The sequence below is a fragment of the Dysidea avara genome, chromosome 7, assembly GCF_963678975.1.
Source record: "Dysidea avara chromosome 7, odDysAvar1.4, whole genome shotgun sequence".
In the NCBI taxonomy this organism is placed as follows: domain Eukaryota; kingdom Metazoa; phylum Porifera; class Demospongiae; order Dictyoceratida; family Dysideidae; genus Dysidea; species Dysidea avara.
The window spans coordinates 20613230-20641078 of NC_089278.1; the positions used below are offsets into that span (position 1 = coordinate 20613230).

Consider the following 27849-nt stretch of genomic DNA (forward strand, 5'->3'; position numbering starts at 1 on the left):
TAACAAAATTAGCAGACTGTGTTGAGTTCTTTCAAAGAAAAGTAATGTGGTACTTATAATTTAAGTGTCTTTGTGCATTTATTGTAACTAAAAATTACAGTATGTCTTTATTCTAGCTGCTTATCATTGTTCCATCATATGCTTCTGGAGCTTTTCTACGTGACATTGCCAAATATAATTCATACAGTAGCTTAAACACACATATGTATTTAATTTCCATTGTATTATGATCTAAACACAATGGAATATTAGTTATCTTAACTCCTGAGGACTATCCGGTGTTCAGATAGCTGAATAGTCTCTAACTCTTTGAGTTGGTCAGTGTATTAAACACTTTTGCAAGCAACAAGTACTCTGACTGAACACCAACTAATCTGATGGAAAAATTATTCCCAAATCACTTAACTAAAAATTTAGATATCTGACAATTTAAATATACTACTACTTTACATACATGCATACATTCACTAATGTGTAGATACTATACATTATAGTGGAGTTATATAACTGTATTTGCACATGTAGTATACGTATGTGTATTTGTGTAGGTCGATCGGTTGATAGACCCACATGCTTTAAGTGGTTCACCTCAAAGTGTAGTTGATGAAGAACTCGATACTACTGTTGTTAGGAAGTCAAGTGGCAGTAAAGTAAGTACTACCAAGCACATTCGAAAGTTCATTTAGTACTGTACATGTTTATGCATAATTTTGGTTTAAACTTGAAAATCTAGGCAAGCAGTAGTAAAATCCTGCTATCAAGAAAGGTTAGTGCAGACACACAGCAGACAGGACCAAGCCAGTGGTATCATTTTCACACACCCAAGGCTCAGAAATTCCCAAAATTTTTATACCTAGTAAATGTTCCCTAAGGAGTGAACATTTTCTATTCTTAAGTTAGAGTGTCCACCTTTAAGATTTGTCATAATCTCTCATTTATATTAATCATTTAGTCCATTTCACACTGCATAAAAAACTCACGGCTTACATTACTGTGAGAGGATCGATGGTAACTTTGTCCCATACAGGTAGTACAGCACCAGGTGGTTATGCTGAAGGATGATGTTATGGAGGAATGTTTGCGTGTAGAAAAGAAGGCAAATGCAACACAGAAAGAAAGATGGATACCTGTAGAGAAAACTGTAAGTTGAATAGCACCTTACAATAATCTTTAAATATTTTTATTGCAGTCTACAGGGATTTTTCTAGAAAATAAATTCATGGGGGGCATTCCAAGTTTTTCAGAAATTGAGGGGGGGGGGGGCAGAATTTAAATTAGGCTGGGCTGTTAAATCAATTTATCATTGTTTCAAATCAATTTATCATTGCTTCATCATTGGGCTGGTTGGGACAGAGTTCAGGGGGGGGGATGCTCCCTTTGCCCCCCCCCCACCCCCCCTAGAAAAATCCCTGAGTCTATTTCCATTCACTTGAGCACTTGTTTTTACTCAGTAACTATCATACAGTATGAGTAAGGTTTCCGTTCAAAATGAAGGATTCCCGCCCAAACACTGCATGCCATCATAGAAACATCATACTCAACAAAAGTACCTTTACAGAAGAATCTTAGTGCATTTAACATCAAATCCAGTGTTAAAAACAAGAACAAAAACACAGAAGGTCAAATATTGAAATTTAAACTTCACCAAAATCCTTTTTTTTTTGTTTTTCCTGCTGGCTATCCTAACCAAGCATATTGGGCAGCACTCATTACTTTAGGTGGGGGGGAGACAGTCAGTACTACCGCGCTATTTGATACTATCTCTTGATAGATATTCAACTGTTTTGTAGTCTGTCTATCATTTTTTCTTATACAAATCTGCTAGAGAAAGCCTCAAGGCTGCTTTTATTTTTGTTCATGTAAACACTGGATGTGCCCTTTTTTGCCTTCTACCTTGAAGAAATTTGTTATTTCTACATCTATACATGCATTCCAGAAGCTCACTTCACCTACAGACATGAATAAACGACCTCAAAGCAAAGCTTGCCTACCTGGAAGGTTAATGCAGGCTCAAATGCAGCTTTCATTACTTACATACGGTTTGCTTTTAGTGTAAATATTTTCCTCACGTGAACACAGAAGGAAACAAATAGACATACAAACAAAGACACATTTTTCAGAAAACAATTTTAAGAATCCAGGTGCATGCTCACAGCTGGCCTGGCCAGCTTTACTGGTTTTACAATAGTAGTGTTCCTTCCTTCCACTTTTAAATTGCTGTATTGTATTTTTGTAGCTGATTCATTTGAAAGTTAACATGCTATGTTAAAAATGTACAAAAGCTACTTTATGTCTTGTTCATTATACTATACAGGAACCTACTACTTATGAAAGAGATAATGCTAAAGTGCTAGCAGACTTTTTCAACCAGTTGTTATCAAGGAAACCTAGTTCCCCGATATCAGAAAACTCTTTAAGAAATGATTCTCAGGCTCATACACCCAAAGGAAAGGTATGTGTACAGGTTTAGTACATGTGTGTTTGCATGGATTGTGGCAAATTTTGGAGAAAGACAGTGAAGCACCCTCATACTTTCAGGTTGAACCTGTGAAGCCCATACCTTAACTTGCTTTCTTTGTTTAACATGCAGAATAGCTACAGTATATGAACATTTTTCTTTTATGCACAACTAGCTGTAGAAAGCTTCCAAGTATTAACTATGTAGCTTACTATCAACTTTAGCTGATTGTAAAGCTAGTGGCTAGTTTCAACTGAAGAACACTGCTAAATCTTATTAAACCACGCTAGTTACAGGGGCAGATCTAGGATTTATAAAAGGGGGGGGGGGGGGGGGGGGCTAACTCAAGGTACTAATCTCTTGGGTAGAGGTGTGTGAAGTACACTTCCCAGCATGCAAAGCATGCTGGAACTAGGGGGGTCTGGGGGCATGCCCCCCCCCAGGAAAATAGATGCTAAAATACTGCAATTTGGAGACATTTCCACATAAAATTCATAATATTTTCTGCCCATAGATATTTTATATACTGCCTTTAGATTATAGGTATGGCTCTCTGAAGCATTTTGCTAATGGAAAAGTTTGGGTAGATACAGACAACCAAATACATGATGCACCCCTCTCACAATTGCACAACACTGAATAGGTGCATGTTAGAATAATAATGTTGAAAGTGGAAAATTTTGAAATTTGAACAATACAAGATTGAATCTGAGAGCACTTTCAATAGAAATTGTGCACCTGAATTAAGTATTGCCATACATATTATTAACTACACAAGTTGATGAATGAAGCCCTTTAAACAGACCAATACACTTCATTGTATGTATAGGTGCAGGCAGATTTGGAAAAGTTCCATAACAGAATCAACTACATGTTTCCAGTGAATGCTCTATTAGAGTAGTTAGCTGACTGCTCTATTAGAGTACCTCGATCTTGTACACCTCCAATGCTGATACGGGTCCTTGTTGCATAAACTGTAGCATAAATCCACTGATAATATCTTGGAAAGATGTTTATAAGGTGGTTTTATGAGTATTTGTATTATTAGTGATCATATAATTATGCTAAGACAAAATTTCATTATAATACTCAGCATATTGATCAAGTAAAGCCTAAATATGAAGGGGGGGCTTCAGCCCCCAAAGCCCCCCCCCCCTGGATCCGCCCCTGAGTTACATGTAGTAGTGCTAGAAGATCAAGGTACTCTAATAGAGCAGTCATTCACATAAAATTAATAATTTTCTTTATTATATGAAAATAACAGTCTATATAATCACATGATACATAGCTTATGCATCTAGGCAATGCATGTTGCTAATAATGTTATTGTTATTGTTAATTACTGTGTAGAACTCACAGAAAGAGTATAAACACACTACAGATAATCATACATAAAATCAGTCTGTTGGGAAGAGGTATAAGGATAAATCATCTTTAAATTGGTTCAAATTGTCCAGTTCAACTAATGAATCAGGTAGAGAATTCCACAAATTGATAGCAGAGGGTAGGAAAGAATTTAAATATGTATCAGTTCTAGCAAAAGGGGTGACGAAACACTGGTTGTGTCCACGGGTAGGTGTTGAAAGGGGTATAAGTGTAAATGAAATGTCAACAAGACCATGTAATGTTTTGTAAAACATTATCAGTTTTAAGAAATTTCTTAGGTGTTCGAGTAGTGGCCACTTAAGATGTTTGAGCATGGTAGTTACACTACTGTGATAGGAAAAGTCATTTTTAACAAAGTCATTTTTAAAAAAACAAGCAGCACTGCGCTGGACCTTTTCTATTTGGTGTTTCTGATATTGAAGGTGTGGGAACCACACTGTAGCAGCATACTCTAATATATAGGTCTCACTAAGGATGTATAATATCTATTGTCCAAGTTAACTGGTGACAAAGACTGCATAAGTGTGACAACTGAAACTCACTGAAATGAGTAGTCTTATCACAACTGAAACAAGTTGCTACTGCTTGGTGAAACAAGTTGAAACTGGTTTACAAGGTGGTCTTATTTCGCTTGAAGTCACAAGAATACATGCGATGTTTCAGTTGCAACAATTAATCTGATGGTCTGAATTGCTATTAAGTACAAGTACACAAAAAAATTGGAATTTTCAACTAGAGTAGGACCATAGCACATCGATAAAATGTACTGAAACAAGTTGGAGTAGTCCATGATATTAAATCACAATAAAACAATAAGAAGTGTTATATCCCTACTGTGCTCAAGATACCATAACAGAAATGCACAGTAGAGGTATAACACTTCTTATTGTTTTACTGTGATTTAATATCATGGACTACTCCAACTTGTTTCAGTACTTTTTATCGATGTGCTATGGTCCCTACTCTAGTTGAAAATTCCAAATTTTTTTTTGTGTACTTGTTTGTTAACTTTTTCTGTAAATAATTTTATTATGACTGGTGAATCCACTCATACCGCATCTGAAATGCTGCCACGCGCCCCAGCTATATTAATTATCGTCTGAAAAGTGAAGTATCCATTACGCTTCATTGTCAGCTATGTTCAACTCGTTACACAGCAATACGAATCAAGAACTCTCCGGAAGAACCTCTACAATCTACGCATACCAAAAGAAATGATGCCGCGCCACAATTTTATTAATTATCGTCTGAAAAGTGAAGTATCCATTACGATTCGCTGTTGGCTATGTTCAACCCGTTACACAGCAATACGAATCAAGAACTGCTTGAAAAGCGCCTTTGCAATCAAAATAGCCACTATGAAAAATACGGACGATTTCCGTTTCGAAGGGAAGCCATCACATGCTCGCGCCAAATCGACACCTTTCCCTGTCAGCAAAGATAAATGGGACGCAAAGGAGGACACTGGTAAGTCCATGAAGAATGCATTGTATGTACTGCGGTGTGCCAAAAGGCACCTGTCGGGTCGAAGCAACGTCGAACAGTGAAAAAATCAAGCCCGTAGCTTTAGCCGTTATCAAGTTACGCTTGTCTGAAGGCATCAGTCAGTTACTTACTTACTCAGTCAGTAGAAAATTCTGTCGAATAGAAAAAAATTAAAATTCCGTAGCAACTTGTTGAAAACGTTTCGGGTCGATCTGAAAACTTGTTTGGGCTTAGTTTTACCTCACCAATACTGCCTCATCATCGTCAGGGAAAATTGAGGCTGGGTTTAGGGTGATTTTATTTCGTGGGCCACACCTACTCCTTTGTGGTCCCTACTATACAGTTACTATCGTACTGTATAATTTGTGTGGTTCATATAAACTAATTAACCTCTGTCAACAGATGGTGTTTGTTGAGATTTCTGTGTTAACCTTCAACTTGATCATATCATTACTAACAGTTATACGTGCACTAAGTCCATAGGCTTTGGGGAACTTTACAACAAACAGGTTGGAGTAAACCACAAGATTTTCATTACAAAACCTATAAAATCAGGCAAAGGAACAGAAGTCTTAACTATAGGTGCAACCTTTTCCGGACTCAGAAAATTAAAACAATGTTAATATTTTTGGGTGGGTTATGCGAGTAAGAGTCAGCAAGTCAACTATGGTGACTAAGCACTTGGCTCTCAAACCTAAATCAACTGGCTATATGGGCACACCATTCTTCATGGTTGCAAGTAGCATATCAACAAACGTTAGCAAGCCGTTTCCATTTACGTAAATTATTAAACTTCATTATTATATATATATTAGTGTGGTGAAAGCAAGAGAAGATAATGTACATATTGCTATACTTGATAGTAAACTTTTCAGTTGTCATCAACCAGTAAGTTGTCCAGAAGTCTAGTTGTGTTTTTAGGACTTATGTTTAGTCATTGAAGATGTCTGCATATAATAATAATTCATGAGACTATGAGCTGGCTTATGGTTATTTAAGATTGGTGCATGTTCTTGACATCTAGCCATAGCAAGCACCAGTGCTTATGTGATGTTTAAATTGTAAACATTATTGGACTGTTTATGGTTCATTAAGTAAGTGACTGCACAAAGGATACATTTACTTAGTTGCTATGACTCCGTATGCATGTAAGTGCGTAAACTATGCTTATGCATGTCCATATATACGTACACAGTATAAAGCTCCAGAGAAAGATGAGACAGTTAAGAAAATGGAAGATGATAAACAAGAACTTGTAGCTCAAACTGAAGCAGCAATGAAGGAGACTGAAAATGTCAGACAAGCTCTTCAAAGGGAAAATCAACAAAAAGTGGAACAACTGAATGTGAGATTTTGTGTCTTTATGTATATACACATGAAATATTTTGTAAGCAATTTGTGTACTGAATACATACAGTGAAACCTTTCTACAATGGACACTTTGGGACCAGTAAATTTTGATCCATTTTTGTTGCAATAAAATTTTTTTTTTGTTATAATTGTATGGAACCAGATATCTGTTGGGACCAGAATCTTTGTCCTTATTATGGAGGTTTTTCTGTCGTGTTCTTAATTCGGCAAGATATTGTGTATCTAATCCAAAACAGCCAAGCTGTAAAAAAGTGTGCGGCCCTCAAAAAGGCTATGGTGAAAACAGATGTGATATCCAAGGTGGCGGCCAAGAAATGGCTGTGATGGTAGGTTAATGGTAAAAATTTTAATAACAACAATTCAGGTGAATTTTGGTGCCGCTTGGTCAATTGGCACAAAATTCACCTGAATTGTCGTTATTAAAATTTTCACCATTAACCTACCATCACAGCCATTTCTTGGCCGCCACCTTGGATTTCACATCTTTTTTCACCATAGCCTTTTTGAGGGCCGCACACTTTTTTACAGCTTGGCTGTTTTGGATTAGATTTCACTTCTTTTTGTATTTGTATGCCCCAAAGCCGGCCTATGGCCTGCTTTGGGACTTTTTAAACCTATCTTTTTTCTTTACCACAGGAAGAAGAAAAGATGAAGCAGATGTACCTTAAATATTTCTGATTTTATCAGTAAATGTACAAATTATATATATAATACATATATTTATTACAGAACTGTCCATGGTGGTTTCTTTGTAACTGAACACTCTTCAAGGTAACTTCTTCTAGCTGTTCTCTCTACAGGGTGATTTATTTGTAGCTGGATTCTGTACAGGTGATTTTTTTGCTGCTGAGCTCTTTACAGAATGGTTTCTTTGTAGCTGAACTCTCTACAAGGTAACTTCTTCTAACTGATCTCTCTACAGGGAGATTTGTGTGTAGCTGAACTCTCTACAGGTGATTTGTTTGCAGCTGAACTATCTAGATGATGGTTTCTTTGTAGCTGAACTCTCTACAAGGTAATTTCTTCTAGCTGAGCTCTCTACATGGTGGTTTCTTTGTAGCTGATCTCTCTACAAGATAACTTCTTCTAACTGATCTTTCTACAGGGCAATTTGTTTGTGGCAGAATTTTCTACAGGGTGATTTCTTTGCAGCTGAACTCTCTACATGGTGGTTTCTTTTTACTGTAGCTGAACTCTCTACAAGGTAATTTCTTGTAGCTGATCTCTCTACAGGGTGATTTGTTTGTAGCTGAATTCTATACAGGTGATTTGTTTGCAGCTTAGCTCTTTACAGAATGGTTTCTTTGTAGCTGAACTCTCTACAAGGTGACTTCTTCTAGCTGATCTCTCTACAGGGTGATTTGTTTGTAGCTGAACTCTCTTCATGATGGTTTCTTTGTAGTTGAACTCTCTACAAGGTAACTTCTTCTAACTGAACTCTCTACAGGGAGATTTGTTTGCAGCTGAACTCTCTTCATGATGGTTTCTTTGTAGCTGAACTCTCTACAAGGTAACTTCTTCTAGCTGAACTCCCTACATGGTGGTTTCTTTGTAGCTGAACTCTCTACAGGTGATTTGTTTGCAGCTGAACTCTCCACATGATGGTTTCTTTAAATTTGTAACTGAACTCTCTACAAGGTAACTTCTTCTAGCTGATCTCTCTACAGGGTGATTTGTTTGTAGCTGAACTATCTACAAGATAATTTCTTCTAGCTGATCTCTCTACAGGGTGATTTGTTTGCAGCTGAGCTCTTTACAGAATGTTTTCTTTGTAGCTGAACTCTCTACAAGGTAACTTCTTCTAACTGAACTCTCTACAGGGAGATTTGTTTGCAGCTGAACTCCCTACATGGTGGTTTCTTTGTAGCTGAACTCTCTACAAGGTGACTTCTTCTAGCTGATCTTTCTACAGGGTGATTTGTTTGTAGCTGATTTTTCTACAGGGTGATTTGTTTGCAGCTGAAGTCTCTATATGGTGGTTTCTTTGTAGCTGAACTCTCTACAAGGTGACTTCTTCTAGCTGATCTCTCTACAGGGTGATTTGTTTGTAGCTGAACTCTCTTCATGATGGTTTCTTTGTAGCTGAACTCTCTACAAGGTAACTTCTTCTAACTGAACTCTCTACAGGGAGATTTGTTTGCAGCTGAACTCTCTTCATGATGGTTTCTTTGTAGCTGAACTCTCTACAAGGTAACTTCTTCTAGCTGAACTCCCTACATGGTGGTTTCTTTGTAGCTGAACTCTCTTCAGGTGATTTGTTTGCAGCTGAACTCTCCACATGATGGTTTCTATAAATTTGTAACTGAACTCTCTACAAGGTAACTTCTTCTAGCTGAACTCCCTACATGGTGGTTTCTTTGTAGCTGAACTCTCTACAAGGTGACTTCTTCTAGCTGATCTTTCTACAGGGTGATTTGTTTTTAGCTGAATTCTGTACAGGTGATTTGTTTGCAGCTGAGCTCTTTACAGAATGTTTTCTTTGTAGCTGAACTCTCTACAAGGTAACTTCTTCTAACTAAACTCTCTACAGGGAGATTTGTTTGCAGCTGAACTCTCTTCATGATGGTTTCTTTGTAGCTGAACTCTCTACAAGGTAACTTCTTCTAGCTGAACTCCCTACATGGTGGTTTCTTTGTAGCTGAACTCTCTACAAGGTGACTTCTTCTAGCTGATCTTTCTACAGGGTGATTTATTTGTAGCTGAATTCTGTACAGGTGATTTGTTTGCAGCTGAGCTCTTTACAGAATGGTTTCTTTGTAGCTGAGCTCTCTACAAGGTAGTTTCTTCTAGCTGATGTTTCCACAAGGTCACTAGTTTGTAGCTGAACTTTCTACATGGTGGTTTCTTTGTAACTGAACTCTCTACAAGGTGACTTCTTCTAGCTGATCTTTCTACAGGGTGATTTGTTTGTGGCTGAACTCTCTACAAGGAAACTTCTTCTAGCTGATCTCTCTACAGGGAGATTGGTTTGTAGCTGAACTCTCTACAGGTGATTTGTTTGCAGCTGAACTCTCCACATGATGGTTTCTTTGTAGCTGAACTCTCTACAAGGTAACTTCTTCTAGCTGATCTCTCTACAGGGTGATTTGTTTGTAGCTGAATTCTGTACAGGTGATTTGTTTGTAGCTGAGCTCTTTACAGAATGGTTTCTATGTAGCTGAACTCTTTACAAGGTAATTTCTTCTAGCTGATGTCTCTACAGGGTCACTAGTTTTGTAAATGAATTCTCTACATGGTGGTTTCTTTGTAACTGAACTCTCTACGAGGTAACTTCTCCTAGCTGATCTTTCTATAGGGTGATTTGTTTGTAGTGGAATTCTGTAAAGGTGATTGTTTTGCAGCTGAGCTCTTTACAGAATGGTTTCTTTGTAGCTGAACTCTTTACAAGGTAACTTCTTCTAGCTGATGTCTCTACAAGGTCACTAGTTTGTAAACGAATTCTCTACATGGTGGTTTCTTTGTAACTGAACTCTCTACAAGGAAACTTCTCCTAGCTGATCTCTCTACAGGGAGATTTGTTTGTAGCTGAATTCTCTACAGGTGATTTCTTTGCAGCTGAACTCTCCACATGATGGTTTCTTTGTAGCTGAACTCTCTACAAGGTAACTTCTTCTAGCTGATCTCTCTACAGGGTGATTTGTTTGTAGCTGAACTATCAACAAGGTAACTTCTTCTAGCTGATCTCTCTACAGGGTGATTTGTTTGTAGCTGAATTCTGTACAGGTGATTTGTTTGTAGCTGAGCTCTTTACAGAATGGTTTCTATGTAGCTGAACTCTTTACAAGGTAACGTCTTCTAGCTGATGTCTCTACAGGGTCACTAGTTTGTAAACGAATTCTCTACATGGTGGTTTCTTTGTAACTGAACTCTCTACAAGGAAACTTCTCCTAGCTGATCTTTCTACAGGGAGATTTCTTTGTAGCTGAACTCTCTACAGGTGATTCGTTTGCAGCTGAACTCTCTACATGATGGTTTCTTTGTAGCTGAACTCTCTACAAGTTAACTTCTTCTAGCTGATCTCTCTACAGGGTGATTTGTTTGTAGCTGAACTCTCTATATTGTGGTTTCTTTGTAGCTGAACTCTACAAGGTGATTTCTTCTAGCTGAATTATCTCTTTCTATAGTTGCATGAATTCCCTACAAGGTAACTTCTTCTTGCTGATCTCTCTACAGGGTGAAATGTTTGTGGCTGATCTCTCTACAGGGTGACTTGTTTGTAGCTGATCTCTATACAGGTTACTTGTTTCTAGCTGATCTCTTGAATTCTCTTCAAGTGACTGCTCTATTAGGATGACTGCTCTATTAGGATGACTGCTCTATTAGAGTATCTCGATCTCGCACTTGCTACACCAAGTTGGATTTCGTGTTATAACTCCGTGGCTTTAAGTCTGATTCTTCTACACCATTGAAGAGCCTTTCTAAGATGATAACTCCATCTGTACAGCGATTTTCAAAGCATTACCCCAAGGGGTTTACCTGGTAGGCGTGGCAAGCAGTCGTTTTTTTATTAGCTAATCTCGATTGCGTAATTGTTACACACTGTTGGTTTTTTCATTGTATCTTCCTGGTTTTTAGCTCGATTTCTTTCAAACCACAAAATGTTTGAGGTTCAATAGTTAACCTATTCACCCACCGATTTTCAGCTTCTTCCCATACACGGTTTACCCTGTAGGCGTGACAACATATTGGTGTTATTTTTCGTGAATAATCGCTCATAACTCTTTCCCTGTTTATGGTATTCCAGCCAAAGTTGGTACAGAGATGCGCCTTTATACCCCCCCCCCCCCCCCCCCCCCCCCTTCTGTGTGCCAAATTTCAAGGCGATCGGATATGGCGTTTGCGTTTTATAGCAGTTTTTGTAAGTGTGCAAAAAGAGGAAGAAAAATAAGAAGAAAAATAAAACGTAGAAACTAAGCCAATTTTTGAAGTCGCATATCTCGGGAACGCTTGAAGCGATTTCGCTCAAATTTGGAATGTGGAGTGCTGAAGGTGGAGGGAGTGTCCACAGCAAAAATCGTCTAGTTTCATCAAGGCAGCACAGAGCTACGGAGGTGCGAAAATTACGTTTTCTTTTTTCCTGTCAATATACTCACGGGTGTTACGCGCCGCCGGCTTATTGGGCCGCACGACACACTACCGTGTGTCTTGATTCCCTTGCATGGTGAATCAAATGGGCCACTTATTGTATAACTGTGATAATGTCCAGGCAATACACTGGGAATGTGGTTTGCTCATGTCTTTAATACCAAGCCAATTAAAAGATATTTAATTCATACTGATTGTCATAAAATCTTGCATGGTGGGCTTCAATTATGTTTAAGTATGCTGTGTCTTAACTATTTGTAGTAATCTGTTTCTGTAATCTTTACAATGGCTGACACTTGTATCATATCCATTTCATTGCAAGAAATTGTTTAAAAGATACTGCATATGTACTTGACTAACATGGCCAGAGGAGACAGTATGGTTGGTCAGGGCTGAGTCAGACCAATATTGTGGAGCTGGAGCAACTAGCTGACCAGCTCGAACTATATTACTTCCATGCAATCACATGCTGTCTTTAGAAGATCATATCTACACATCCATTTTATAGATTGGCATGAGTAGCTAGTTGTTTCTCAGCCTAACTAAAGCACAAAACTACATATAAAGCACTTGCGTGGAAACAAAATCTAACAAATAAGAGTGTTAATAATTCCATACAGCGCTGAATGTAAAATGCAGCATTGCTGATCATGTGTGTAACATTTCAAATTGCCAGAAGTTGCCAAAACAATGCAACCTGTTTGTTAAATGATCAATGTATATAGACACTTACCATGTGTCTGATGGCTGAAAACCAACATGGTTCAAGTCTACAGAATGAACGTTCCAAACAAAGATGACCACTTTAAACCAGTTAAAGCACCTGCACACTAGTGCAATATGAAGAAAATTAGTGGTCTCAAGCTGAATACAGCACTTGGCTTCACATTGTACTGTATTAGTTTCTCACCCATGCCCTCATGCTACACCCCTTGTATTTTTTCCATATTGCACTCATGGCAGTGAGTATATACAGTACTTACAATCACCTTACAGCACAGTATAGCATTCACATTATTTGTACCATAGGTATAGATTGTGGTATCTATGTCAGATCACGTGTGCTGACAGTTGCTATCACTTGTACAGCAGGTACCTTCTTTGATTCTAAACCAGCATCCTTAAGTAACAATTTAATCTTCATGAAATAATCATTAGCATTTTCCTAGCTTATTACACTTGGCTTCTTTTACTGAGTGAAAGGCAGACAAACCAGTATACTGCCTTCAAGTGTAGCCATGTAGCTATGCATAAGGCTTTTCAGCTGTATATAGTGCATGAGTTTACTGTATAGCTACTAATGGAAAAATATTAAACATGATATATCAAGACACACGGTAGTGTGTCGTGTGGCCCAAGAGGCCGGCGTGCCACCCCTGAGTATATTAACAGGAAGAAACAATATGCAATTTTCACACCTATGTAGCTCTGTGATCCCTTATCCGATTGGAACCAAATTTGCTAGAGAGGTGCCGGCCAGCTAGGGGAGTCTGCACACCAAATTTGAAGAAAATCGCTCCAGCCATTTCCGAGATACGAGCGAACAAAATTTCATTTTAATTTCTTCGTTTTTTTCTTCTACTTCTTCATTTCGCACACTTCGCAAAATCCGCCATACAACACGAATGCGTACTCGGATCGGGCTGAAATTTGGCACACTTAAAGGGCTCATTAAGGCGGATCTCCGTAGGTAGGAATCCGATGAACATTCATGGAGCTATGACCGGTTATTTACGTAAAATAAGGTTGAAGGTCTGTCACGCCTACAGGGTAAACTCCTTTGAGGAATCAGTTGACAATTGATATGTAGATGGAGCAACCATCGTAGGAGTGCCTTTTTGTGGTTTGAAAGGAATCGGGATAAAGGCCATGGAGATATGACACAAAACCCGACCTGTGTCAAAATTATGCAATCAATTTTTATGGATAAGAAAACTATTAGTTTTCGTGTCTACCAGGCAAACCGCTTAGAGCAATGAGCTGAAAATCAGTATGTAGCTGGAATAATCATCATAGAAAGTCCTTGCAGTAGTACAGAAGAATCGGATTACAAACCACTGAGTTATGATTTGAAATACAACTACGTGTAGCAAATGCGAGATCGGGATACTCTAATAGAACAGTCACCCTAATAAAGCATTCAGCTGCATTTACAATTTACTCAATTATATTACATTGCAAGTTATTCTATAGGGAATTCAGCTACAAACAAGTTACCCTGTAGTCAGATCAACCAAAAGAAGGTACCTAATAGAGAGTTCAGCTACAAAGAAACCATCATGTAGAGAGTTCAGCTCAAACAAATCACCCTGTAGAGAATTCAGCTACAAACAAATTGCCCTGTAGAGAGATCAGTTAGAAGAAGTTACCTTGTAGAGAGTTCAGTTACAAAGAAACAATCATGCAAAGAGTTCAGCTGCAAACAAATCACCCAGTAGAAAGTTCCGCTATGAACAGATCACACCGTAGAGAGTTCAGTTAGAAACAAGTCATCTTGTAGAGAGACCAACTAGAAGAAGTCACCTTGTAGAGAGTTCAGCTACAAAGAAACCACCATGTAAGAGAGTTCAGCTGCAAACAAATCACCTGTAGAGCGTTCAGCTACAAACAAATCACCCTGTAGAGAGTTCAGCTAGAAACAAGTCACCCTGTAGAGAGATCAGCTAGAAACAAGTCACCCTGTAGAGAGTTCAGCTACATTGTAGATAGTTCAGCTACAAAGAAACTACCATGTAGAGAGTTTAGCTGCAAACAAATCACCCTGTAGAAAATTCAGCTACAAACAAACCACCCTGTAGAGAGTTCAGCTACAAACAAGTCATCCGGTAGTGAAATCAGCTAGAAGGATAACCTTGTAGAGAGGTCAGCTACAAAGAAATCACCCTGCTTCATATTTTCTTCTTCCTGTGGTAAAGAAAAAAATGATAGGTTAAAAAGCCCTAAAGCCGGCCATAGGCCAGCTTTGGGGTATACAAATACAAAAAGAAGTGAAATCTAATCCAAAACAGCCAAGCTGTAAAAAAAGAGTGCCGCCCTCAGAAAGGCTATGGTGAAAAAAGTTGTGAAATCCAAGGTGGCGGCCAAGAAATGGCTGTGATGGTAGGTTAATGGTAAAAATTTTAATAACAACAATTCAGGTGAATTTGGTGCCGAGACTCTGAGGGCTGCACTCTTTTTTACAGCTTGGCTGTTTTGGATTAGATATTTTATAGTTATAACACGGTTACGAGGGATATGACAAAAATATATGCACGAGCGCCCGCAGGGCGCGAGTGCATATATTTTCGTCATATCCCGAGTATCCGGGTTATAACTGTTATGTACTACTTTCATTGTCATGTCTACTGCTCACGGTAGTAATACAGTCGTAAGTAAAACATTGATTGTTAAAGACAACGTTGGATTGTTACCTGAAGATGAACTAGCAAGCCATTATTGTTTACAAGTGCCTGGCTGGTGTCCCTGTGTTAACTGCCGCGACTTTTCACCACCAAGCGTTTCTCTGCTGGCTAAAGACAATGCTAAAGACGATTTGTGCGACATGAATCGTGAGTCATACCGCCTGATGTTGAAGCGAAAGGCAAGTGCTACAACTAGTGCTGTGAACACTGTTGGAGAATGTACAAAGGCTGCCGAGCAGCAAGCCCAGGAAGTCCAAGCGCGTGATACACCCCGATACGCACTCGCTGCCTTGGATCACCCCAAGGATCAACCAGGCAAGAGGTTTCAATTTGACTGCCACAGCGATGATTTACAGATGACCAGTCATTTAGTGAAAATGGTAGTGGCACAGAATTGGTGGCATATGGTTCTTCTACCACAGCTGTAAGTCATAGAAGTTCATTGATTAGCCAAGATCAGTTTGTTACAAAGCAACACTTGCCACCCCCTGCTCCAACATTTATCTTTAACAGTTGCAACTTTTCAAGCTGTCCAATATCTTTTTCTCGTTCATATCAAGACAGTACAGATGACATTGATGAGCTTTTAAAAGACATATCAGTTGATCAGCTGTTTGACCCATAAAGGACATTATAGAGACAGTGAGAGACTCTCTATATGATTATATCTATGTGATTATATACAAAGTTTAAATGTACAATTATTGCTTAATAATCAATCAAAATATTTCAAAGTCTAATACAACTATAATTGCCATAGAAACAGGCCTCTTATAAGTATCACCTCCTGGGTTGAACAAGTTGCATAATGTTGTTTACTGGACTTTATGGAATGTAAATGTTGAGAGTTTGTTGACTGTTGAGACCTGCACATGGAATGCTGTGGAACACCACAAAGTGTGGTATATCAGTTATATACCACAGTTTGCTGTGGTATATCATTTATATACAACAGTCTGAGCCTTTGATCTGAGGTGTGAAAATGGTACATATATATATACCACACCTGTGGTGTAGATCAAAAGTGCTGCACTGTGGTATATAACTGATATACCACGGCAAACTGTGGTATATAACTGAGATACCACGCTTTGTGGCTACACTTACCATATATGGTGTAACTTCACACATTCCGCGAAATTCTTATCTAAATGGTAAACAAGTCTCTAATAACAAGCGCCTAAATCAACCAACAATTATTCACCTGAGCAATATTCGATGAACTCTTATCTCCTTCACTAACTTCAATAATCGCGAAAAGATGGGCATGGCAGCGCTATAGAGTCTAAAATGCCTGATCCATCAAGGATTTCAAGCCTTTAGTACTGACAAGAGCCTAGAATCATTCACCTGAGCAAAGAGGATTTTCGATGAACTCTTGTCTCCTTCACTAACTCTTTTCTCCTTCACTAATCATGAGTAGATGGGCATGGCACTGCTAAAGAATCTAAAACGTCTGATCCATCGAGGATGTCTACTCAACAGGTGCTGTTTCACTATACCTTGCTATCTATAATCGTTTCATCTACTGGGGTGTAGAATATAACAGTTGTGCGGCACGAGTGCGTATATTTTTGCCATATCCCAAGTAATCGTGTTATAACTATAAAATACCACGCTTTGTGGCTATGCTTACCACACATTCCGCAAAATCCTTATCTAAACAGTAAACAAGTCTCTAATAACAAGTGCCTAAATCAACCATCAATTATTCACCTCAGCTACTGGAACGAATTTCGATGAACTCTTGTCTCCTTCGTAGATAACTCACTAATCGCGACTAGGTGGGCATGGAACCACTAAGAGTCTAAAACATCTGATCCATCAAGAAATTCTACTGATTTTGATCTCCAGCAGGCAGTGTTTCACTATAGATGGCTATCCATAATCGTTTCATCTACTGGGGTGTAGAATATACGTAACAGTTATAACACGATTATTCGAGATATGACTAAATATACATACTCTCACTCGAGTGAGTTGTGCGTATATTTTAGTCATATCCCTCATAAGTGTGTCATAACTATAAAATATAGGCCATTGTAAGGGGGCCATGCAGGGCTTCCTGTGAAAATCTTGGAAGGAATATAGTTTTAGTGAAATAGCACTAAAATTGTAAATCTGAGCATCTATTTTTTCAATTTTCTAGGGGGAGGGGGTTGCCTTTAGACCCCCTAGAATGCTAGTGCTTTGCACTTTGCAGAGTGCAGTAACACCACTCTCAGACACCATGCATGCATATTAGTAGCAATTTCAACATCTACAATGGCCTGACCAACTCAATTGTCCTTCCTCCAGCCTTTACTAATAATTATGTTTTCGCACGAGGACAATATCATAGTTATAGTTGGCACCTGAATCCATGGTGTGAAACCGAGGACAAGGGTGATATCTAAGATATTGCCCAAGTGTACCTATTTTATACTCCAGTGCAAATCAGAGCCTATAAACCAGATTGTATTCTAGGTAATTCATTCATTGTGAATTGGCTAAAGTAACAGAAACCTTACATTATGGCCATTCCAAGTTACTAATCATTAAGCAATGTATCTTTCTTACCCAGTCTGCCTCGGGGGTTTAGAAAACCCGGACCGGACCGGACCAGGTCAACTTCTTCAAGTAAGCCAATTCACACAATAGCTGTAACATACAATTCACGCAATAGCTAGCTATAACATACACTCTTCACCTTGTAGCCACTCTGCCAAGAACATAATTAGCTAGCTACGATGGCTAAGACTGCAACAGCGATCGCGCACGAAACTTCATCCACGATAAAACAACCTAACTAAACTATTAAAATACTTTCTACTACATTATACTACACAATCGCTACAAAGCTACAAGTTCTTTCTGTTGTACTCAACTGTTACACACACTAGTAACTGCCCGAATTTATTAGAATCGTGATATACAAAGTGAAAGGAACTAAGATAACAGCAAACCTCTGAATTTATTTTGGTAGTGATGAATGAGTAATGGAGTAGTTATAGCTACATGTCAAGGTAAGCTTTAAATAGAACAAACCTTACTACTCCAGAAATCTCTATATAGCTACCCTGCATGGACACTAGCTTACCTTTCTTAGTTTAGCCAGTCATCCATGACCATTCTTTTACATAAGTTTGAAGGTTTGCTGTTATCTTAGTTCCTTTCACTTTGTATATCGCGATTCTAATAAATTCGGGTGGTCACTAGTGTGTGTAATAGTTGAGTCATAGATAATCGAGTATTATCTATGGTTGAGTACAGCAGAAAGAGCTTGTAGCTTTGTAGCGATTGTGTAGTGAAATGTAGTAGAAAGTATTTTAATAGTTTAGTTAGGTTGTTTTATCGTGGATGAAGTTTCGTGCGTGATCGCGATCGCTGTTGCAGTCTGAGCCATCGTAGCTAGCTAATTATGTTCTTGGCAGAGTGGCTACAAGGTGAAGAGTGTATGTTATAGCTAGCTATTGTGTGAATTGTATGTTATAGCTATTGTGTGAATTGGCTTACTTGAAGAAGTTGACCTGGTCCGGTCCGGGTTTTCTAAACCCCCATCTGCCTCTCCCTACTTGTGTAACATGGCTGGCTTCAAGGTTTGCTACCACTCACTAATTAACAACTTTGGGTGATAAGTTAGTTACCACCCAGTAATAAGCTAGTTATCATGAAGCAAGTTACTTTTAGATCCCTCCACATACTGGAGTATAAGTACTTCACGAAACAATCAGACTTTGAGTATAGCTATTATATAAGATGGTTAAAATGGGAAATATGGCAGAAAAACTTATGTTGTATTTAATGAATCACAGAAGTTTGTGTCAGTAGTTTGAATAATATTATGTAGATTGTTAACATGATTATTTTGCCAAAGTGCACTGGTCTGTGAGTATGTCAGATGTTATGCCTGTAGCTATGCTATATAGACCACAAGGTTTTGCCTAGTAGTAGTAGTCTGACACAAGAAGAGAACTACATATATAGACAGGAATAAGCAATTTTGTCAATTCCTTGTCCAGTGTTGGTCATTTTCTGTCATGTAGTGCACACAGAATCCTGGGGGTAGTAACTGTTACAATATGCTCTGTGTACGTATATGCATATGTGCTTGGCATACATTCAGATTAAAATTCACAAAAAGGAGGAGCAAATTAAGCAATTAGAAAATGATAAAGGAGATCTTGCTACTAAGCTTGAAGCAACAATCCAAGAAACAGATAATATTAAGCAAACTCTTCAAAGAGAACATCAACAAATTGTGGATCAATTGCATGTGAGTGCTTATATATGTGTAGAGGGTCGCAACATAACATGGTACACAATTTTGAATACCAGGTTACTTATAATAATCCACCATTATACTAGTATAGATTTTGAATGATGGTAGGAATATAGCTACAATTTGTAAAAAATTAATGAATTGCGCTTTCAATGAAATAAATGAATAAATTTTCAGAAGACATGTACCTGTAACACTTTAAGGTGCACTCTATTCCTGGAATCACTTTACACAACAATTTGAGAATAATATGAACAAAGAATTTCCCTACTTGCTGTACACAATACAAGCGTTAAGTGTGACTGTCTTGCAGAATGAATACATCTAGTGTATCTGAATCTTTGGCTGAGTGCTTTATATTTACAATCAAAATTAGAAAGCTGTGCTTTGCATTAGTAGTACAGTGATATTCATTGCAGCTGCCAATGGAATGTATACATGTATTTCTTTAGAGTAAAGCTAAGGAGAAGGATGGGCTAATCAAACTAATGGAAGATGATAAAAGAGACCTTACTAATCAGTTTGAGGTAGCAAAAAGGGAAGCAGAAAATACCAAGCAAAATCTTGAAAGAGAACATCAGAGAATTATAGAACAGTTCAGTGTGAGTATATGTTTGTGCTATATACAAGTACTTGTCCTTTAATCCACATTACTGATACAGGTTCAAGCTAATGAGAAAGAAAACAAGATCAGTCAGTTAGAAGATACCATAAGACGCCAGAGTACTGAGTTGGACCAGATAGGAGTTACATTACATGAAGTTCGGCATAGTAAGGAGACTCTACAAATGACTCATGAAGAAATACTGCAACAAAAAAGAGTATGTTATGCATTTATGCATATAATATTATTACACATGTACATATCTAACTGTGTGTTATCCTCCATGGACCAAAATGTCTATATATATAAAATTGTTACATGCATACAAATAAAAATAGTGCTTCCATTTGCTTTCATTTGGCAACCATAAAACATCCTGATGAAGTATATAAATTCACAAGTTTTTAAGCAGAGAGTTATTGCAAGAGACAAGTTTTGAAGTTTAAGGATAAAACTTACAAATACAGTGAATGGTTGCTAGAATTCATCAGACAAATGAAACATCAACTAAGCTAATGTAAATCTTTCCTCAACTATACAGAACATACACTTTATGGTTGTAGCTTTCATATGTATCAGGTTGCAAAAATAGAATTTCGCGAGTGCTACATTACTATAATTAACACTTGTGCTTGACCCTTAGTAACAGTGTCACTTTGTTGCTACTGTAAACTAAACTTGTGAGTGTTGATATTGTACTTGATTTCTTGTACATCATTCTATACTACACTGTTGTGATTGTGATTGTCTGGCATGTATCAGGAGACAACCTTGAATTAAGTAAACTGCAAAAGCTAAAGATTTAATATCAAGACACACGGTAGTGTGTCGTGCGGCCCAAGAAGCCGGCGCGCAACCCCGTGAGTATATTGACAGGAAGAAAGAAAACGCAATTTTCGCACCTCCGTAGCTCTGTGCTGCCTTGATGAAACAAGACAAATTTTGCTGTGTACATTCCCTCCAACTTCAGTACTCCACATTCAAAATTTGAGCGAAATCGCTTCAGGCATACCTGAGATATGCGACTTCAAAAATTGGCTTAGTTTCTTGGTTTTTTTTTTCTTCTTATTTTTCTTCCTCTTTTCACACACTTACAAAAACTGCTATAAAACGCGAACGCGTTATTCGATTGCCTTGAAATTTGGCACACAGAAGGGGGGTATAAAGGCGCATCTCGGTACCAACTTTGGCTGGAATACCATAAACAGGCAAAGAGTTATGAGCGATTATGCACAAAAAATAACACCAATATGTTGTCACGCCTACAGGGTAAACCGCGTATGGGAAGAAGCTGAAAATCGGTGGGTGAATAGGTTAACTATTGAACCTCAAACCTTTTGTGGTTTGAAAGAAATCGAGCTAAAAACCAGGAAGATACAACAACAAACCAACAGTGTGTAACAATTATGCAACCGAGATTAGCTAATAAAAAACGAATACTCGCCACGCCTACCAGATAAACCGCTTGGGGTAATGCTTTGAAATTCACTGTACAGATGGAGTTATCATCTTAGAAAGGCTCTTCAATGGTGTAGAAGAATCAGACTTAAAGCCACGGAGTTATAACACGAAATCCAACTTGGTGTAGCAAGTGCGAGATCGAGATACTCTAATAGAGCAGTCATCCTAATAGAGCAGTCACCATGAACAGAATTCAAGAGATCAGTTAGAAATAAGTAACCTGTATAGAGATCAGCTACAAACAAATCACCCTGTAGAGAGTTCAGCTACAAACAATTCACCCTGTTCAGACATCAGTTAGAAGAAGTTTTCTTGTAGAGAGTTCAGTTACAAACAAATCACCCTGTTGAAAGATCAGCTAGAAGATGTCACCTTGTAGATAGTTCAGTTACAAAGAAACCACCATGTAGAGAATTCAGCTACAAACTAGTGACCCTGTAGATACATCAGCTAGAAGAAGTTACCTTGTAGAGAGTTCAGCTACAAAGAAACCATTCTGTAAAGAGCTCAGCTGCAAACAAATCACCTATACAGAATTCAGCTACAAACAATTCACCCTGTAGAGAGATCAGCTAGAAGAAGTTACCTTGTAGATAGTTCAGCTACAAACAAATCATGCTGTAGAGAGATCAGCTAGAAGAAGTTACCTTGTAGATAGTTCAGCTACAAACAATTCACCGTGTACAGAGCTCAGTTAAAAGAGGTTTCCTTGTAGAGAGTTCAGCTACAAACAAATCACCCTGTAGAGAGATCAGGTAGAAGAAGTGTGTAGATCGTTCAGCTACAAACAATTCACCCTGTAAAGAGATCAGCTAGAAGAAGTTACCTTGTAGAGAGTTCAGCTACAAAGAAACCATCATGTAGAGAATTCGGCCGCAAACAAATCACGTGTAGAGAGTTCAGCTACAAACATATCTCCCTGTAGAGAGATCAGCTAGAAGAAGTTTCCTTGTAGAGAGTTCTGCTACAAACAAATCACCCTGTAGAAAGATCGGCTAGAAGAAATCACCTTGTAGAGAGTTCAGCTTCAAAGAAACAATCATGTGAGAGTTCAGCTACAAACAAATTGTCCAGTAGAGAGATCAGCTAGAAGAAGTTACCTTGTAGAGAGTTCAGCTACAAAGAAACCATCATGTAGAGAGTTCAGCTACGAACAAATCACCCTGTAGAAAGATCAGCTATAGAAGAAGAAATCACCTTGTAGAGAGTTCAGCTAAAAAGAAACCATCATGTAGAGAGTTTAGCTACAAACAAATCACCCTGTAGAAAGATCAGCTATAGAAGAAATCACCTTGTAGAGAGTTCAGCTACAAAGAAACCATCATGTAGAGAGTTCAGCTACAAACAAATCGTCCTGTAGAGAGATTAGCTAGAAGAAATTACCTTGTAGAGAGTTCAGCTACAAAGCAACCATAATGTAGAGAGTTCAGCTGCAAACAAATCACCTGTAGAGAGTTAAGCTACAAACAAATCTCCCTGTAGAGAGATCAGCTAGAAGAAGTCACCTTGCAGGGAGTTCAGTTACAAACAAATCACCTGTAGAGAGTTCAGCTAGAAACAAGTCACCCTGTAGAGAGATCATCTAGAAACAAGTCACCTTGTAGAGAGTTCAGCTACAAAGAAACTACCATGTAGAGAGTTCAGCTGCAAACAAATCACCCTGTTACGAGAACTCAGCTACAAAAAATTGCCCTGTAGAAAGATTAGCTAGAAGAAGTTACCTTATAGGGAGTTCAGCTACGAACAGATCACCCTGTAGAGAGTTCAGCTACAAACAAATCATCCTGTAGAGAGTTCAGTTACAAAGAAACCACCATGTAGAGAGTTCAGCTGCAAAAAAATCAATCACTCTGTAGAGAGTTCAGCTAGAAGAAGTCACCTTGTAGAGAGTTCAGCTGCAAATAAATCACCCTGTAGAGAATTCAGCTACAAACAAATCACCCTGTAGAAAGATCAGCTAGAAGAAGTTACCTTATAGAGAGTTCAGCTACAAAGAAACCACCATGTAGAGAGTTCAGCTGCAAATAAATCACCTGTAGAGAGTTCAGCTAGAAACAAGTCACCCTGTAGAGAGATCAGCTAAAAACAAGTCACCCTGTAGAGAGTTCAGCTAGAAGAAGTCACATTGTAGAGAGTTCAGCTACAAAGAAACTACCACCTAGAGAGTTCAGCTGCAAACAAATCACCCTGTAGAGAACTCAGCTACAAACAAATCGCCCTGTAGAAAGATCAGCTAGAAGAAGTTACCTTGTAGGGATTTCAGCTACAAATAAATCACCCTGTAGAGAGTTCAGCTACAAAGAAATCATCATGTAGAGAGTTCAGCTGCAAATAAATCATCCTGTAGATAGTTCAGCTAGAAGAAGTCACCTTTTAGAGAGTTCAGCTACAAAGCAACCACCATGTAAAGAGTTCAACTGCAAAAAAATCAATCACCATGTAGAAAGATCAGCTAGAAGAAGTTACCTTGTAGAGAGTTCAGCTACAAAGAAACCACCATGTAAAGAGTTCAGCTGCAAACAAATCACCCTGTAGAGAGTTCAGCTAGAAGAAGTCACATTGTAGAGAGTTCAGCTACAATGAAACTCCCATGTAGAGAGTTCAGCTGCAAACGAATCACCCTGTAGAGAACTCAGCTACAAACAAATATGCAGTGTAAAAAGATCAGCTAGAAGAAGTTACCTTGTAGAGAGTTCAGCTGCAACGAAACCACCATGTAGAGAGTTCAGCTACAAGCAAATCACCTGTAGAGAGTTCAGCTAGAAACAAGTCACCCTGTAGAGAGATCAGCTAGAAACAAGTCACCTTGTAGAGAATTCGATCTCAGCTAGAAGAAGTCACATTGTAGAGAGTTCAACTACCATGTAGAGAGTTCAGCTGCAAACAAATCACCCTGTAGAAAGTTCAGCTATGAACAGATCACCCTGTTGAGAGTTCAGTTAGAAACAAGGAATCCTGTAGAGAGATAACCTAGAAGTATCGCCTTGTAGAGAGTTCAGCTACAAACAAATCACCTGTAGAGAGTTCAGCTACAAACAAATCACCCTGTAGAGAGATCAGCTAGAAGAAGTCACCTTGTAGAGCTATAAAGAAACCACCATGTAGAGAATTCAGCTGCAAACAAACACCCTGTAGAGAACTCAGCTACAAACAAATCGCCCTGTAGAAAGATCAGCTAGAAGAAGTTACCTTGTAGGGATTTCAGCTACAAACAAATCACCCTGTAGAGAGTTCAGCTACAAAGAAACCATTCTGTAAAGAGCTCAGCTGCAAACAAATCACCTGTACAGAATTCAGCTACAAACAAATCACCCTGTAGAGAGATCAGCTAGAAGAAATTACCTTGTAGATAGTTCAGCTACAAACAAAGCACCCTGTAGAAAGATCAGTTAGAAGAAGTTACCTTGGAGAGAGTTCAGCTACAAAGAAACCATTTTGTAAAGAGCTCAGCTGCAAACAAATCACCTGTACAGAATTCAGCTACGAACAAATCACCCTGTAGAGAGATCAGCTATAAGAAGTTACCTTGTAGATAGTTCAGCTACAAACAAATCTCCCTGTAGAGAGATCAGCTAGAAGAAATTACCTTGTAGAGAGTTCAGCTACGAAGAAACCACCATGTAGAGAGTTCAGCTGCAAAGAAATCACCCTGTAGAAAATTCTGCCAGAAACAAATTGCCCTGTAGAAAGATCAGTTAGAAGAAGTTACCTTTTTGAGAGTTCAGCTACAAAGAAACCATTCTGTAAAGAGCTCAGCTGCAAACAAATCACCTGTAAAGAATTCAGCTACAAACACATCACCCTGTAGAGAGATCAGCTAGAAGAAGTTACCTTGTAGATCGTTCAGCTACAAACAATTCACCCTGTAGAGAGAGCAATTAAAAGAAGCCACCTTGTAGAGTGTTCAGTTACAAAGAAACCACCATGGAGATTTCTTTAATCAATATATGTGACCGGATTTGCGAAAAGGGGTCTTCCACACACATCCAATTCCGTAAACGTTGGAGATCATAACGCAGTGTTCAAGTAACATATTAACCTGAAAATTTCACCATTTATTCAGCTATAGTGGTGCGCACCACTGTCCAAATTTCAAGGCAATAGCTCTTTCCAATCTGAAGTTATCAATTGTCAAAGTTGGCAAATTGGATTTGTTTGGAAGGCCCCTTTTCGCAAATCCGGTCACATATGTATTATATATATATATAATTTGTACATTTACTGATAAAATATTTAAAGTACATCTACTTCATCTTTTCTTCTTCCTGTAGTAAAAATAGGTTTTAAAAGTCCCAAAGCTGGCCATAGGCCGGCTTTGGGGTATACAAATACAAAAAGAAATGAAATCTAATCCAAAACAGCCAAGCTGTAAAAAAAGTGTGCGGCCCTCAGAAAGGCTATGGTGAAAAAAGATGTGAAATCCAGGGTGGCGGCCAAGAAATGGCTGTGATGGTAGGTTAATGGTAAAAATTTTAATAATGACAATTTAGGTAAATTTTGTGAAGCGGCACAAAAATTCACCTGAATTGTCATTATTAAAATTTTTACCATTAACCTACCATCACAGCCATTTCTTGGCCGCCACCTTGGATTTCACATCTTTTTTCACCATAGCCTTTCTGAGGGCCGCACACTTTTTTTACAGCTTGGCTGTTTTGGATTAGATAGTTTTATACAGTATTCTTTTCTTTCACAGTTTCACACATGTGTCAAGTTGTTTTAAAAATATGTGCATGGTTACAAACAAACTGACACATGTACAAACTCTTTTTACAAAACTTGTGCAAGAAACCAGGTATGCTTCTTTTACAGCCAGTTGTGCATGTATACAGCAGTATTGTGATTTACACACAATCTGTTAATCAATTCAAAGAAAGCAAAAAGAAATAAATGTATACATGATGAGCATCATGCATGCACTGTGTTCCTATAATAGAGAATGACAAGCTGTAAAAATCAACTCTGCATCTTTAATATCCAGCTAGTTTTAAGTGTGCTGGATCAAAGGCATCATCTAGTATAAAAATCAGTTGTGAGTATAGGAGTTAAATAGTTTTGAACATATGTTTTGTTCAGCCATACAGTATCATCATGGCAAATGTGTGAGGAATTATTCTGCATAATTTGTGTGACAGGAAATTGCTATCCTTCATGGTCACTGCAATTACCAATTCTATGATAGTAATATTGTTTTATATGTTATTTGTAGGACTTGGAAACACAACTAGCAAAAGCATTGGACCCATTGGAGAACATTGAAGAACTGAAAGAAGTGGTAGACTTGAATGAAGAGATAGGAAGAGGTGCTTATGGAGTTGTGAAGAAAGTGTCACTACATGGAACAATTTGTGCTGCTAAGGACATCCATGCTATTATTATTAACTATGCACAACAGAGAGAATTTGAAGTGGTTAAAAAGAACTACTTGGAGGAGTGCATTAAATGCAGTAAACTATTTCATCCCAACATAGTCCAGTTCCTAGGTATCCACTACCCCAGTGAAGATGCCAAACTACCATGGCTTGTGATGGAAAAAATGGACTGCAGTTTGACTAGTTTTGTGAAGAAATACACCCATGTACATAGTGACACATCATTGCCTGTAAAGATTCTCATAATTCATGATATTTCACTTGGCTTGAGGTACCTACATGCTCGAGATATCATACACAGAGATCTTTCCTCCAATAATATTCTATTAACAAAACACCTCACTGCAAAGATTGCCGATCTTGGTGTGGCTAAACTGATAGATCCAGATGGGACTAGATCACACACACTAGCTCCAGGTACACTTTACTTCCTTCCACCAGAAGCTACCTCAACTAGGCCACAATATGGTAAACCAGTAGATGTGTTTTCACTAGGTTGTGTGATGATACACTTGATGACTCATGAATGGCCTGAACCTGCCGTTGAAACACATTACGATGAAGTCTTGGGGAAGAAGGTTGTCTTGTCAGAAGTAGAAAGGCGGCAACTTTACTTAGACAGAATCCTAGAACCAAGGGTACTAAAGGATTTGATCTTACTTTGTCTTCATGATAGCTCTAAATTACGTCCTGTAATTGCTGAAGTGTGCGAAACGATGGAAACTCTGAAAACAGCTATCCCAAGACAACACTTAGTTACTGGTGACAATTCACTAGAATTTGAAGAACATTTGAGAATTCAAGAAATAAGAGCAAATGAACAATTGATGGAAAGGGAGGTAGAAATAAACAGATTGAGTGCTGCTCTACATGAAGCTAACAAGTAACTAAATGTGTAGTAACAATTTAGATATTTCCTTTCATTGTTTGAGTGAAGATTGTTGTATCTATAGTTATCTGTATTA

General features: G+C 38.3%; 1 protein-coding gene across 2 annotated transcripts; it reads left to right on the plus strand.

Annotated features, from left to right (window-relative positions):
• The first annotated feature begins 1031 nt into the window (after positions 1 to 1031).
• On the plus strand, positions 1032 to 27849 carry LOC136261535 (probable serine/threonine-protein kinase kinX). Of its 2 annotated transcripts, XM_066055549.1 has the most exons (7): positions 1032 to 1141; positions 2315 to 2452; positions 6525 to 6674; positions 19292 to 19441; positions 19900 to 20049; positions 20110 to 20268; positions 26722 to 27849. In XM_066055549.1, the coding sequence occupies exons 1-7, from the start codon at positions 1049 to 1051 to the stop codon at positions 27769 to 27771; spliced, it is 1890 nt and encodes a 629-aa protein (XP_065911621.1). In that variant the 5' UTR covers positions 1032 to 1048; the 3' UTR covers positions 27772 to 27849. The 2 variants fall into 2 exon arrangements, with proteins under 2 accessions (XP_065911621.1, XP_065911622.1); XM_066055550.1 differs by lacking the exon at positions 2315 to 2452.

What these genes read in the sequence shown, in the direction of transcription:
- LOC136261535 (XM_066055549.1), top strand. Translation starts at nt 1,049, where the DNA reads ATGCTGAAGGATGATGTTATGGAGGAATGTTTGCGTGTAGAAAAGAAG. An exon ending in AAAAAGTGGAACAACTGAAT is followed by an intron (nt 6,675 to 19,291) that starts GTGAGATTTTGT and finishes GCATACATTCAG; the next exon opens with ATTAAAATTCACAAAAAGGA. An exon ending in GAATTATAGAACAGTTCAGT is followed by an intron (nt 20,050 to 20,109) that starts GTGAGTATATGT and finishes TTACTGATACAG; the next exon opens with GTTCAAGCTAATGAGAAAGA.